Genomic DNA, 16,353 nt, shown 5'->3' with positions numbered 1-16,353 from the left:
AACATACATAAACTGTTCTTTAATTACTTGAGATAATAACTTCTTACCTCTCAAAATGTTTAAATTCTGTGGCTTCTAAGACTTGTGTGGTCTAGGATTATTTTCTAGTTTATATGGCCGAAGTCTTAGGCAGGCATGCTCCTTTGGGGTAGAAAGTGTGCCTTCTAATTTCTTTTGTACCTTGCATTGTATTGGAGTTGGTTGGTACTTAAAATAAATGCTGGATTTGAGGTGCCTGAGTCTGCTTCAGACCTGAGCCTGGTTCAGGGGACAGGGAACATCCTGCAGTAGGTTATATCTCTGCTTTAACTCTGATGTCTGTGGTTCCTCCTACAGGACCTTATATATGCAAGGTTCTAGATGACCTCGATATGGGTAAGAGCCTCATGACTTTGATTCTAAAACATGTAGAGAAAAATATTTTACCATTTTTTGCTTTAAATTTGTTCTTTTTTTGTAATGATGGCAGAGTGTCAGGGTCATTAAAAATACTATAAATATAACTACTATAAAATACTATATATAAACTATTGTATTATACATAATACCATTTATATCTTCACTGAATATTAAATAGATAACTCAAAGTCATGGGAAAACAGTTTGGAAGTAGATTCTTGTCTTAGATTTAACATCCCACGCTTAGAATTTATAGGTAGTTTTGAGACAAAATTACTTTACTGGAAGTCACCTTTTGGTGTTGCTTACACTTGATCTCAAAACACAAGCTTAATAGAAAAGTAAAGAAGAGCACTGATGTTATATTTTGATATATGCATCAAGAAAACCTTGACAGTCTTCCAAAAAAAATAATGAACTGCTCCATAAGCCTTCTTAAGCCCTATCATTTAAAATTCAGATAAGAGATTAACTAATAAGAGTGTTATTTATACTGTTCCCATGAAATGAAAGTCACGGCTGTATTATGAAAAAAAAAAAGAGAGACAAAATCTCTTTGTGAAATATTATCAGTTAATTATCATTCTGAAAAAATTAAGTACCACTGTAGCCTGAAGTTTGGGGAATGAAAACAGGTTACTTGAATGCCACTAACTTAGGTTAACTCCACACATTTTCATAAAACAGATATACCAACCTTTAAAAACTAGAAAGATGACCTTTTTTTTGGTCCTAAGTTTTATTAGATAAGCTTTATTACTTTTTTTAAAGTAATCTCTACACCCAATATGGGGCTTGAACTTGAGACCCTGCGATCAGAGTTGCACACCCTACTGACTTAGCCAGCCAGGTACCAACCAGACTTTTGGTTCCTTAGCTATTTTCAACACTTCTGAGAGTGACATTGCAGTGGGTTCATACAAGGAGATACTGAAATTGTATCACATTATGCTTTTCACCTGTTTGGCTAAGAACTAATCACAGGGGTTTGCTACAGTCATTGTGCTCTAGTTTTCTAGTGACCTGGGTCTTTCAGTACAAGAGAATGAAAGTCAGCTGTAGGCTCACCAGCTCTCTGGATTGCATTATTTGAAAGTCACTTATATTTAAGAAGAACAGTGCTCATGTGGTGTATAAACAATGAAACTTGGAACACTGAAAAAATAAAAGAATAACAGTGCTCTGTGGGAAGAAAATGACTTTGCAGAAAGTGTTCAGAATTATTCCCTAATGTTTTGTTTATGTGACTATTTCAAAATATAATGGCCTAGACTTGGGTTTCTGACTTAGCTGCGTATTTCAAATGTTAGCAAACTATTTGAATGTCACCTTGAAGTATTAAAGTCACTGATATTAAAGGTATGTGCATAATTTAATGAATCTTGAAAAGTCAAGACTACAAAAGAACCTTAAGATGTATTACAGCATTATGAAATTCTCAAGAGAGCATCCAAATATATCAGAAAATTTGGTATTTGGAAAATTTTTCAAATTAAGAAAATTCTATCCATACAAACTAAAAACAAAAACAAAAACGAAAAAGAACAACAACAACAACAAACCAATTCCCAAATTCTGAGCATGACTTGAGTTTAGAGAAGTTATATATACCCAAAATATGATTCTAGAAAGAAAATGTTTGCTATACTGCTTTAAAATGTTAGGCAAAGTGCAACAGAAAGTATAATAGAAAGCAAGACATAAAGTTAAAACATGAATTTTGAGAAATCTGACAGATAATGGACCTCATTTTCCACAACTATATTGACAGAGCAATGCAATTCTTATAAATAAGTTTCTAGAATTCTTTTCCAATCTATCTTGGAAAATTTTTTTTTTGTATTTTTTTGATAATTGTTAATCTGTCCGTGAGTGTAAATAAAAATTCGAGCATGCATCAAAAGCATCACAGACCCATCTAAGCCTGCTGGGGCTAGACTGCATTCTAGAGATCATAATGTAGGCTCAGGGCATGCAGGCTAAGATGGCAGGTGCTTTGCCCAAAGTCACAGAAAACAGGGACTGGCCAACAGCAGGTCTCTAGTGCTTCCCTCAATAGTCTGTTGTCTCACCAGCTTTGTACCCTTGGGATCCCCATGAAGGAGTGCCTTAAAAAATCTGAATACATTGCCTTAATGATATGCTACATATTCAATTTCAATATTAAAACACTTTCTCACAATCTAGCATGTGTAATGCTTAAGTAATAATGCAAATCACTGCAATGGGAACTGTGAATGTTTTCTGAACGAGTAAGGGTGGTTATGCCTTCCAGAGCAGGAAATAATCATTTCTAAAGAGAGTCCCGTGAGTAATTTAGAAGTCTGAGTTTGGTTCTGTCAATCTTGGACTCTCTGTGTTGTGCATTTGGCCAGAGAGCTCTCTGAGCATCATCAGTAGGACTTCCTATGAGGGAAAGAGCCAGTGGGTAATGAAGAGACCTGGGGGCGGAGCCCGAGAGACCTGGTTCACGGGCCTCATCCAATTGCGAGTGTGTGTGTGTGTTTTTAAGATTTTATTTATTTGAGAGAGAGCGTTCACAAGTAGGCAGAGCAGCAAGCAGAGAGAGAGGGGGAAGCAGGTTCCCTGCTGAGCAGAGAGCCCCATGTGGGGCTTGATCCCAGGACCCTGAGATCATGACCTGAGCCGAAGGCAGAGGCTTAACCCACTGAGCCACCCAGGCTCTCCCATCCAATTGCTTTTAAGTTATTTTATGTTTACCAGAAATTGTCACAGCCACATTTAGGAACTTTGCCCATCCAGGCTGTATGCTGTCCCTATTTGCAGGTGTTCGTGAGTACTGAATACTGAGTTTCACACGTTTCTCCAAAATAAGGGTGGGTGTGCGTGTGGAAAGAATGTGACCGGTGGCTCTTTTCTGAATACAGATCACTGATCATGGGTAAATAAAGAAGGCACAACTTAAGCAATGGTAAAGTCAGTAAACAATATTTTACTGAAACATTTCATGACACAGAAAATCTGTCTGAAGTGTAAAGTTACTGTCTTACACAAGAAGGACAGACCCATTTTCAAAGACTAATATGAATACAATAAATATGGAGTTTACATACTAATTTATACACAGAAACTCTGCCCCACAGCCATAAAAATTTATATTTAACAATGCAACATATAATTTAATCATTTGATTTATTTGACAGTTTTTTTCTTTTTTCTAAACACAAATAACTACCTGGTTTTCATATACATATATAATATATATTTTATGTATATAGATATTCAACAATCTGTACAGCTTCTAAACATAAACTCCTAAAAGGCACAAGTGTCTATACAACATGTACAAAAATGGCTGGAGCGGACACAAAACAACAATTATTGGTCAAAAGTTCATGATTGCACAAAGATTAGTCATGAGTTTATGTCAGAAAAATGTGCTTTAAGGAAAGGAGGGTTTTCAAAGAAACCTTTAAGTGTTATATAAAAAACAAAACAAAACACCAAAAAACCAAACCAAACCAACCCGCCCCCCCCATAAAGAGCCCCTAGGTCGCTATCACAAGCCTGTCCTCATCGTCGTCACTACTCACGTCGCTGAACTGGGCGGCGGCCTGCCTCCGGGGCGGTGCTGCGGGCCTGGGCGCCGCTCTGTCCGGAGAGAGGGTGGAGAGGGTGGGCCGGCCCGGGGGCTCCGGGAAGGCTTCGGGACGCACCTGTGGAGGAGGCTCGGCGGCACAGGCCACTTTGCCCTGCACCGGCGAGAGCTCGGGCTGGGGCTTCACATGATTCACCGAGGCGGCCTTCCCTGTGTCTGCTTTACCCGAGCCATCGGGCCTGGCCGGGTCTCTTGTGGGGGCAGAGGGGTCTGGAACTTTTTTTGCATTTGCCCGCTGGACCTGAGGAGACCCCTGAGGAGACGTGGTCCCGCCGCCTTGATGGGCGCCGGCTGCCGGGGCGGGCTTGGGCGGCGCCTCCCGCGCTCTGCTGTGGGTGGGCGGCATTTCGGGGGCGCCCGGCGCGTCCACGGCGGCCACTTGCCCGACCGAGGGGATTAAGGTAGGCAGCGCGATGTTCAAGATCTGGAGGCCTGGAATGTGCGCTTGGGGGCTGGGGCTGCTTTGCGAGGAAGGGTTTGCGGTCAGAACCTGCAGCCCCACGGCGTTGAGGGCGAGCCCCGGCGGGTGCACTTGAGGGGCCACGTTCGTGTTGGCGAGGCCCAAGATGTTGACGGTCTCCATGCTCAGGGACGGCAGCGGCTGCAGGCCCGGGGTGCTGAGGTTCGGCAGGCCCGGCACTTGGATTTGGCCAATGGGGATACATGGCACGACGCCGCTTAATTCGGCCACTCCCGCGGCGCGGGTGGTGCCCGAAGCCTCCGTGGCCGAGTCCCCCGGAGCGCCCACAGTCCTGTGAATGACATTGACGGCCGGGATCGTCAGCTGCATCGGCCCAGCTTGGATGGGTACAAACGTGGAGTACGTGAGGCCGGCAGGTACCACGTGGATCCCCCCGACTGGAACCATGTTATAAGGTGTCCTGGACTGCTGCTGAGAATGCAAAGGAAGGTGGCTGAACAGATGAGTCTGGGGGGAGGGCAGGCCTGCCGGCGGCTGCACACTCACTTGCTGCTTCTGTTCTGGAGTGTCGGGCTGAGGCGAGGCCCCCGAAGGAACCCCCGCTGCAGGCTGAGGGCAGCGCTCCGCCGCAGGAGGAGGCAGTCTCACAGATGCTGCGCTCTGAAAGGCAGGACACAAAACCCTTTTACAGCACGGCTCTCTCGGTCACGGAGCTAAACTGCTGGCATCAAATCTATTCTTCCTAACCAGGCAGAAGCATGTATATTTGTATAAAAATTACAAGCTTGCTGAAAAGGATGTTTTCATTTAAAAAAAAAAAATAAACTTCCAGCTAAAAAAAAAATCTATTACATCTTTAATCTCGAGTACCAATAACAGCAACACATTTTGTATACTACTTTGCAGTTTTCAATCCAATTTCCTAGGTATCGTTTCATTTATAGGGAAGTTAACCTTGCGGCATAGCCGTAATTACGCTGCTGCTGTTCTACTTGTGTGGTGGTTGTTGTTATTGATGGCACCACCAGCTCTACCCTCTTTTAGAGATCAGGAGTTATTGAGAAATCGCGACACTAGCTGGCTATGAATGTCAACTCAAAGGGGAAATCAACTGGAGGATTACTCATTTTTGAAATAAAGGGTTGCCGTTAATTTAAAAAAAAATCTGCAGTTATTTACTCCTTCGTTCCTTCCTTCACAAACTTATGAAATGTCTACTGCAAACCAGATTCCCAGGCAGTGCCAGGTGTGTCAGTGATTTTAGGCTAGAGAAGACCAGAGCGCAGGTGGCCAAATCTGAAGTCGAAAGGGACAAATCTTGCCAATCTCCTTCCCGAATGAGACTATCACCTAAAAACTAGCTTTTTCTTGATAATATCTACATTACAGAGTTACATTAACACATTTGCTAACTTAAATATCAAATATGACTTAAGTATTAGTGCATTAAAGTTAAACTATATTAATTTAGAATAGTCTCTAGAAAGCCAAGCTTGCACAGTCTGTATTTTTCTCCAGGGTTACCTCCCAAACCAAAATCTGCCCCGCTTAAAAATACATCCTATGACCATCGTCAATCCATACTTGAGGTAAGACAAGTGTCAGGGAGGTGACTATACTCGTCGCAGATTTAAATATTCCCCATGAGCCACGCCAGGGGTAAAAGCAGAGACTTGTTCACAGCACATGTAGGTTGTGTTTCTGCAGGCCTGTGTCTGGCCTCAAGCTGGTTTTCCAGCAGGAAGCTCTCTAAAGCTGCCACGGCACTTCGATCATTCAAGCAAAGTGAACTTCTTGGTACATTATTTGGGTCACACCAACTTTGCCACAGAACCTGGTGGCTGTCTTGCCAACGGGAAAAGTGCAAAATGTTTGGATAATTTAGTGTAAATCCATCATATCAATGCCAGTGGAAAAAGAACTCAGGGTAAGCACGGGGACAACGAGTTCCCAAGGGCACATACGTATTTTTTCAAATGAATAGATTTTCAAGATCCATTTGGTCCTTTTACAGATTTATGATGACAATATGTAAACTCTGATTAAAATACCTAGTGAGAAACCAAGAGACATAAATGTCCTTTACCTTTAAATAAAACAAAAAGTTAAGGCTAAACAAAGTGATTTAGCTGGAAGTAAATCATTTAAGTCCGTTATTTTCTCAAGCCATTAGGATCCCCCCATTTAACAGGTTAAATGAAAGGAAACCAACAACAAAGCATTTACCTGTGTTAAAGTGATAGTCTTTCCAGCCGCAGAACCTCCCAGAATTACTTCTGAGTCTGGGAGGTCTACAGACATCTGGTGACATGGGGATCTGGGTGCAGCGTCGGGTGACTGAGAAGAGTCTACAGGAGTCGTTGGTTCCCCTCCGTCTTTTGTACCATGCTGCCTGGTCTTTGCCGGGGACTCTGTATTCCTGCTATGGTCTGACTGCACTGTGCTTAGCACAGTCATCTTGGTGGGCAAGGCTCTGGGCAGAACGTCCATCGGGTCGGTGTGCATCCCAGAGAAGCAGTCAGCAATCCTGATGTCCTCCTCCACACTCCCAGAGTCCTGGAGGCCACTTCTAGATGGAAGGTGCTGCGGGCTGGCCGTAACAGAGGGAGCTGCTGACAGGACAGATTCAGCCTGACTGTCTTCATCATCATCTTCATTTTCATTATCATCCTCATCTGGGCCATCTGATTCTTCAAGGTCATACCCAGACCGTTCGAAACCAAATCTTGGCTTTTCATCTAATAAAAACAACCAAGGGACTATGTTATAGAATGCTCTGCATGTGGATAAGTGCAACCTTTTATTGTTGTTGTTGTTATTATTATTATTATTATAAGCTTAGCAATGCTGTGAGGAATAGAACAGATGAGGGCTCTACCCACAAAAAGCCTACAGGTTAGGCAAGGAAGAGTGGTGAGGGGAAGAATAGGTCAGTCAGTCCAGGAATCAGAGAGGGGAGGTGCTGACAGAGCGTGGCATGGCCAGGACACTTGTTAGGGATGCAGAACGTGAAATGGACCTCTGGAAGCTACTCTTAAAGAAGACTAAAAGACTTAAAAAACTGAGAGTTCAACACAATTCTTCCTGAGTTCTTTCTCTCTACTACTTTCTATTTCCCTTTTATTGGACAAATGAAAATAAAAACAAACAAACAAAAAAAACCTGAGGCCATTTGTATTTGTAAGTGAAATAATTTTATTTAATAATTATATTAAATATTTGCATTAATGTGTGAATAGTATTTTAGATATGTTTCCATTGTCCTCTGGGTAGTAATGTTCTTTAATATTTAAGACATCCTATTTTATTTTTTACTAAGAGAGGTGCTAAATTTTCCCATCATTTTTTCATTATGATAATTCAACTCCTCACACGAAGAGGAATGTTAACTAAAAGTCATTCATATCAGCTTCATGTCCTTATGTGGGACTGTGTTTAACAAAGAATATTCAAGAAGGTCCTGTTTCAAATGGTTTCAAAATTCTCATAAGCTCATGTGGACTGGATTTAAAACTCTAACTGTTCAAAAATCTTACAAAATTAAAGGTGCTTTCCCTTAGAAAGCTAATAAACTTCAAAAAAAAAAAAAACCAAACAAACAAACAAAAAAAACAGGAGAAAGAGGAATGCAAAACGTCCACCCTAATTTTTTGTCATGAGCCGTAATAAAGAAGACATCACATTGTATTCAACTTAGCTCTGAAACATTCTTCATTTACATACTTTTTAACATCTGCTTTTATGCACGTATTTTGAAGAGGTTTATTTCCTGCATATCGCAAATGGTCTGCATCTTAATTTATTTTACTACTCCTAAGTTCTTAGAGAAATGTCTTAAGGGATGGACACCAAAACATCTGAGGGTGATTATTTCAAGAAGATGGAATGGGTTAGAATATTTAAGTTGTTTATCTCAAGTGTATGTTACTTTCAGAATTAAAACATTCAAGGACAAAAACATATGCATGTAGGCTACTTTAAAACATGATTTTCATTTGCTTTTTGCCTTAGGGGTTCTGCAGTTTTGCTATAAAATAACACTGATTTGCTGAATCCCACCAGGTGCCCATGCTAGAGATGGAATGGGTGGTTTCTGGGTAATTGCCGTGCCTCCTGCCTCACAGATACCTTTCTGCAATCCAATCTGATGTTTGAAATTCTAAAACTGAAGAGTCATTCCCAATTTGTTTTGAGTTTGCCACAATAGTGCCAAATCAGACATTTTTAGGTACTTTTTTTTCCTCTTAAAGGGGAAAGTTGAAGAAAATCAGAAGACACCAGATGATTAGGAGAACAGGTGACTGGAGAGGGAGGTTGATTTCATCAGAGGTCAGCCCTGCTACAAAATCTAACTAGGATGAAACCTGCTTTCCCTTAACAACTATTACTCTATTTTTTTTTTTTTTTTTTAATTTGACAGAGAGAAATCACAATTAGGCAGAGAGGCAGGCAGAGAGAGAGGAGGAAGCAGGCTCCCCGCGGAGCAGAGAGCCCGATGCGGGGCCCGATCCCAGGACCCTGGGATCATGACCTGAGCCGAAGACAGAGGCTTTAACCCACTGAGCCACCCAGGCGCCCTATTTTAAAAGAGAACAGGCCTAATTTTATATTTCCGACTTTTTCAATATGCCTTGTAAAGCTGAGATCCTAGTCAAAGAGTCCAAACTCCAAACGGAGACAGTGTCTGCAGGAAGAGAGGAGACACCAAGTCTGCATCACCTGGGGTGGAGGCAATGGGACACTGGCCGGAAGAGTTCAGCTAAACAGCTGGCACGTTGGTTAGAGCCAACTACGGTCTGGCCGGATTGTGTGAATCCTCTGAAACCATGCTCTCCTGTAGGCTCTATGCTGTGAACCCCCCTCAAGTGCTCACAGAAGAGAGTACTCAGTATCCATTGTGATCCAGATCTGGAGGACAGGAGCAGTGGCCATAGACAAGGGACAAGATATGCCACCTGGATCCACTTCTTCCCTTCCCACTAGGAAAAAACGCTACCCTGTGAAGGGAAGGGCACAAGCATCGTTGCCCTCAGGACACTGGTGAAAACGTACTGCAGTGGCGACAGGGGAGGAATGGAGAAAAAACACAGCTCTAATCCTCAAAGAGGGAAAAGATTACCGGCTGAGTCTACCGCAGCGTCTGAGGGAGTGGTTGGGGAGCACAAGGGCCAGAAACCTAAGAACCTGGTACATGTGGAAGACAGGCTGAATCAGAACACAGGTGGCATCCTGTCCTCCTCCTCACCCCTTAGTACCAAGCTAAGACCTTTAAGTGACAGGTAACAGCCAAAAACTGCTGGGCAAGGGACAGGAGAAGAATAGGAATGTGTACAGTGACTCTCACTGAGACACAGTACACAGGGAAGACCTAAGACTGGGGCTGAAACAGGCATTGCTCTCATAATCCACTCACCATCCCAAAGACAAATTATCTCTGTAGCAATCTGAAGCCTCTGGTGCTCTCAGAGTTGCCATAGCTACAGTGGATCTTTCACACAGGGTCAGATTCCTAACTAGAGACACTCTAATGCCCACATAAAGGCCCAGCAGGAGGGACACATCCCTTAGGAGGCAGAAAGACTGTTTCCAGTTTCTGCTGTCTTACTGAAGATGTCTAGCTTTCAACAAAAGTTACAAGGCATACAAAAAGGGAGGGGGCGGGAGAAACCATACTCAGAAGAGAAAAAGCAATCAGAACCAGTTGGATGGGATACAGACATCAGACATGCCAGAGCATTTAAAATAAGCGATGTGTTAAAGGCTCTCATGGGAATGCTCAAATAAAAAAGAAAAAAAGAAATAAAAAAATGACTGGCAAGATGATACGTTTTATTCTACTACATGGAAAAATGACATTAAAAGGAATGGTCTAACACATGAACTAAAGGCAAGAAATTGCTAAACTGGATTAAAAAAAGCAAGTGTCAAGTATACGTATTGTGTGCAAGAAACGTATTTTTTTTTAAAGATTTTTATTTATTTGACAGATCACAAGTAGGCAGAGAGGCAGGCAGAGAGAGAGAAAGGAGGAAGCAGGCTTCCCGCAGAGCAGAAAGCCCGATGTGGGGCTCGATCCCAGGACCCTGGGATCATGACCTGAGCCGAAGGCAGAGGCTTTAACCCACTGAGCCACCCAGGTGCCCCGCAAGAAACGTATTTTAAATATAAAGGCAAATAGATTGAAAGTAAAGTTTGGAGAAAGATATACCTTATGACATTAACTAACTTATAGATGGAAACACTAGTATACTAATATCAGACAAAGTAGATTTGAGAACAAAGAATATTATCAAGACTGAACAGGAACATTACGTAATGATACGGAGTTAGCCTCACTATGAACATATATAATCCTAAATGCGTAGCAACAAAATCAGAGCCTCAACATAAATGAGTCTAAAACTGAATAAAGTAATAAACCAATCCACAATTATAGCTGAAGACTTCAGAATATTTCACTCTCAGTAACTCATGGAAAAAGAATATAGAAAGTCAGTAAGAACACAGAAGACCTGAAAAACACTATCAAATAATCTGTCCCAGCTGACAGTTACAGAACATTCCACCCAACACAGAATATGTTTTCCTTGTAAGTATACTTGGAACGTTCACCAATATATATCATATTCAGAGCTACAAAGGGAAAACTCCACAAATTTAAGTAATGAAAGTCATATAGAGTATGTTTTTGGATGAAAACAGAAAGAAACAAGAAACCAATAACTGGAAGATACCTGAAAATCCCCCAATATTCCAGATTTACCTAACATTCCTAAATAATCCTTGAGTCAAAGAAAAAGTCTCAAGGAAAGGTAAAAAATACTTTGAGCTACATGAAAATTAAAATATAACATGAAAACTGTGGAAGGCAGCTAAAGAAGTGGTTACTGGGAAATGTACTGTATCAAACACTTCTATTAGAAGAGAGGCTTTAAATAATCAGAGTTTTCACATTTAGAAACTAGAAAAAGAAAACAAAAACCAAAGCAGGGAGCAGAAAAGAAATAACAGATAAGAATGGAAATAAAGAAATCGACAAAAGAAAAGCAGAGAAAGTCAATGAAACCAAAAGCTAGGTCTTTGAAAAAAAAAAAAAAAGAATAAAATTGATAAATATCTAGTAATACTGGCTAAGAAAAAAAGATACAAATTACCAGCCTTAGGAAAGAAAAGGGGACTATTACTATAAATCCAGAGACATTAAAAGGATAATAGAAAATCTATTAAGGGTACAGTTGGTTAAGCATCTGCCTTCAACTCAGGTCGTGACCTGGGATCAAGAGTCTCCAGGCAGGCTCCCTGGCTCAGTGTGGAACCTGCTTCTCCCTCTCCTCCCTATTCCTGCTCTCTCTCGCTATCTCTGTCTCTCTTTCAAATGAATAAATAAAATCTTAGAAAAAAACGTTTGAGAACTCTACGACCCACCAATGAACAGCTAGAATTCAAAATTAAAGATACAATAGTAATTAAAATAGCACTAAAATAATAAAATCTAAGTATAAATTTAAAAAAGGACCTGTATGTTGAAAACTACAAAATACTAGTTAAAGAAACCAAAGACAGGAAATAAATGAAGAGATATACTGATATTCACAGACTGGAAATTTCAGTATTGTTAAGAAAGCATTTCTTCCCTAATTGGATCTATAGATGCAATACAATTCCATTAAAAATCTCTAAGCGTTTTTACAGATATTGACAACTTGATTCCAAAATTTCAAAGGGAAAGAAAAGAAACTAGAATAGCCAAAGCTGTTTAGGAAAAGAAAAGTTGAAGAACTCAGACCCAAGCAGTGTGGTATTGGCAGAAGGACAGACATACAGGGACCAACAGAGAGTGGAGAGAATCAGAGATAAAAACCACACAATATAGTTAGCTAAATTTTTTTTTTAAGATTTTATTTATTTATTTGACAGATAGAGATCACAAGTAGGGAGAGAGGCAGGCAGAGAGAGAGAGAGGAGGAAGCAGGCTCCCCGCCAAGCGGAGAGCCCGATGTGGGGCTCGATCCCAGGACCCCGGGATCATGACCTGAGCGAAAGGCAGAGGCTTTAACCCACTGAGCCACCCAGGCGCCCCAGTTAGCTAAATTTTTGATAAAGGCGGTTTCCATGGGGAAAGGACGGTCTTCTCAATAAATTGTTGCTGAAACAAATGGACGACATATGAAAAAAATGACACATATATTATACCTTATACAGTAACTCAATCTAAATGTAAAATAGAGAACTGTAATCTTAAAGAGAACTGTAGAAAATCTCTGTAACCTTGGAGTAGACAAAAGATTTCTTACATATGACATCAAAAGCACAATTTTAAAAAAATTGATCAACTAGGCTTCATTAATATTTTTAAAAAGCCCTTTTTTCTCCGAGAAAGACACTACAAAAAAGAAAAAAGACAAGCAGAGAATGCAAGAAAACACCTGCAAAGCACATTTCAGGCAAAGAAATGGTATCTAGGATATATTTTAAAAATACCAAAATTCAACAATAAGTAAATAAATACCCCACTTTAAAAAAATGGGCAAAATTTTTGAACAAGCGGGGCACCTGGGTGGCACAGTGGGTTAAGCTTCTGCCTTCAGCTCAGGTCATGATCTCAGGGTCCTGGGATCGAGCCCCGCACTGAGCCCTGCATCGGGCTCTCTGCTCAGTGGGAAGCCTGCTTCCCCCCTCTCTCTCCCCCTGCCTCTCTGCCTACTTGTGATCTCTGTCTGTCAAAGAAATAAATAAAATCTTTAAAAAAAAAATTTTTTTTTGAACAAACACTTCACCAAAGAAGACATCTGGAAGGCAAAGAGCATATGAAAGTATGCTCATTATCATCAGTCGAAGAAATGCAAGTAAAAACTGCAATGAAATGCCACTGTACCCCTATTAGAATATTTTTTTCAAAACGTGCTGGTAAGGTCACAGAACACTGGACTCTCCTACATTGCTGGTGGGAATGTAAGAGGGCACAGACACTCTGAAAACCAGTTTGACCGCCTGTTATAAAGCTACACATCTCCCAGCCGCAACACCCAGAGATTCCACTCCTCATGTCAAACCATGCAGGAATGGAAACTTACATTCATATGAAAACCTTCATATGAAGAACTTATAGCAGGTTTATTCATATTTGCCAAATACTGGCAGCAATCTAGATCTTTCCACCGGTCTGTGGATAACAAACTACGGCACATCAATACAATTGGAATATTATGCAGCAATACAAAAGAAATGAACTAAATGGAAGAAGCCAGACCCCCAAGGCTATTCATATGGCACTTTGGAAAACTCGCGACCATAGGGAAAGAAAGAGATCAGTGGTTGCAAGGGGTTGTTGGGTAGGGGCAGCAGATGTCTATAAGGGAATGGCACAGGGGAATTTGGGGGGTGATGGAATGCCTCTGTATGGAACTGTGGGGTTGGACATACCATTCTACGCATTTGTCAAAGACGGCCTTAGAGTGAGCTCAACACTATGAAGTGAAATTTACGGTATGTCAATAGAAACAAAATCAGTCAGGATGTGGGACATATCCAAGATGGAATGCAAGCTGAGACAGATGACGCTAACTGAAGTACAAGTGCACTGCATAACCACTCTGAAGGGGTGGGAAAAAGGTCCCCCCGCCCCCAGATGAAGTGGAGGCTGAAGACAAAAAGAACTGCACACAAACACTGACTGCAACTAAATCTGCTTTTTTGCAAGTGGGTTAGGATTTCCGAAACTGGTTCATTAATGAATACTAGAGCTGTGCAAGGGGCACCCAGGTGGGTTAGTCGGTTGGGTGTCTGACTCTTGGTTTCAACTCAGGTCATGATCTCATGGTTCATGGAATCGAGCCCCATGTCAGGCTCCATGCTCAGTGGGGAGTCTGCCTGAGAGTCCTCCCTCCCCAGCCCTCCTTCATAATAAATAAATCTTAAAAAAAAAATCCCCAAAAACTAGAGCTGAACAAATAAGGTTCCTCACTGCAGGTGAAAGAAAAAAGAAGGAAATAAAGAAGGCTAGAATCAACTGTGTGGACTGAAATTGGGACTATCAGTATGGACTCATGTTTCATTCATGTATACTGCATAAGTGTGTGTTTAAGTATGTGTGTGTGCGCATGCCTCCCCCTCCCCCCACAGATACAGAAATGAATATAGGTGTGTGTGTAGGTAGGAGTTAGCATATGTACATATACTTCCTAACTCTACCCAGTGACAGAGGACAGAAGCAGTGACAGGTCAGTAGCAATGAACACACCACCGCGAGATCTTGGTTTCTAAACACCATTCTCCAGTAGGGGGAACCAGAGGTCCTTGGAGAAATTGTTGATGTCAGGGCTGAAACATCTAGGGGTGCTAGAAAATAAGGAACTTCTTAAAGAAAAAAAAAGATGCGGCAAGTCAAAAGGGCACAGGAACAGACCTCAAAGAACTCTTGATGGCTAATGAGAATTTGAGCTACACAATAAAAAACGGTAAGACTGATCACAACCCAAAGAATAAAATATATATCCTTGAGTCCATATAGATGTAAATGAATGAAAGGATAAAAGAACAAATGAAGATATGGTAACTTCTCCCTGCAGAAAAATTCCAATTAATAAATCAGAACACCCTAGTAATATTCATCATAGGCAAGATCCATCAGTGTATAAGCAGAGTATCTGCAGAGTCTCAAAGTATCTACCATAAACATTTAATATTTACAAAGGGAACAACAGTAAGTTTACAGTAGAGAGCCCTGGAAGATTAGCCAAAGTCTTTACGGGTCCTGGAAGATCATGTTAATATAGGTTAACGTGACCAATAATACCTGTTGACATAGTGTACCTCCGGATACGACAACACTGAGACAAGTACAATCACTCTATGGCACGTTCCTAATGATGCAAACCTCAATCCAATCATGAGCATCCACCAGAAAACCCCACTCTGAGGACATTCTACAAAATGACTGATCAGTATTCCCTACAAGTAGCAAGGTCATGAGAGACAACAGAGACCGAGGAAGTCATCAGAGGAGTCAAAGGAGCCATGACCACCAAGCGCCATGTGGGATTCGGAAGGGGATCCTGGGCCAGAGAAAGGACATTGGTGGAAAAAATGGGGAAACTCAAGTCACTTCTGTACTTTAGTTACTAATGTTGAGCTGAAGTTAAGTCTCTTAGTGTTGGCAAACATTCCGCAGTTCTGTAAGATGCTAACATAAGGGGAAGCTGGGTGAAGAGTAGACAGGAACTCTATACGTGTTTTGCAGCTTTTCTCTTAAGATGAAAATAATCTCTTGGAAAGCTGCATAAGACAATTTGCCAGTACTCTGGGGTCTTTATTTTACTCCCTCAACACCAATATTCCATCTCCTTCAGATAAACTTGCACAATATCCACTTCCCTGCTGTTCTTATACTCATCAAGGCTTCATTCTCTGATAAGCAATTTTCTCTTTCTTACTGTTTAGCAGGAAACCATTAATTCTTGAAATCAAATCCAATGCTCCTCTTGGTGAATTTTTAGAAGCACAGGAAATTTCTCCCAAATACATGTGTTAAATTTTCAGCACCTACAACTCTTCCTACCTTGTATCTTATACCTGGTTTTGCATCTCTGAGTCAGCGGGACATAGGATAGGGTTCTTCCGGCCACTGGGGCTCAGGGAGAATGTGGCTGCATGCTACATACACACCAATGCTGTTCCATCGTAACTAAGACAAGGAACAGATAAGGACTTGATATTTTCTCAGATAATGATTAAAAAAATGTAAACTGTAGGTAATTATTTTAAAGTGTCAAGCCCATAGCTCGCAAGTGTCAGAGCTGAGGCTCAAACCCAGGCTTGCCTGGCTCCTGAGTCTCTGGCTAAATGTTGCACATTCAAATGTCCTATTTTAAAAATCTAACTACAGAGTGCTCCGAAAGGTCAACAATAAATTATA

General features: G+C 41.2%; 1 protein-coding gene across 6 annotated transcripts in view; it reads right to left on the bottom strand.

Annotated features, from left to right (window-relative positions):
* Window positions 1-3,332: 3,332 nt before the first annotated feature.
* HIVEP1 (HIVEP zinc finger 1) overlaps window positions 3,333-16,353 on the bottom strand; it is a 145,131-nt gene continuing 132,110 nt past the window's right edge. For all 6 annotated transcript variants that reach the window (XM_046005090.1, XM_046005088.1, XM_046005087.1 and 3 more), the window contains 2 exons: window positions 6,666-7,177; window positions 3,333-5,099 (listed from right to left, as the gene is read on the bottom strand). In XM_046005090.1, the coding sequence (XP_045861046.1) occupies window positions 3,909-5,099; window positions 6,666-7,177 (1,703 nt within the window). In that variant the 3' untranslated portion in view covers window positions 3,333-3,908. The remainder of the gene's footprint in view (window positions 5,100-6,665; window positions 7,178-16,353) is intronic.

The sequence above is a fragment of the Meles meles genome, chromosome 5 (genome assembly GCF_922984935.1).
Source record: "Meles meles chromosome 5, mMelMel3.1 paternal haplotype, whole genome shotgun sequence".
Classification (NCBI taxonomy): Eukaryota; Metazoa; Chordata; class Mammalia; order Carnivora; family Mustelidae; genus Meles; species Meles meles.
The sequence above is the reverse complement of the archived record's forward strand: the minus strand, read 5'-3'. Positions and strand labels throughout refer to the sequence as shown.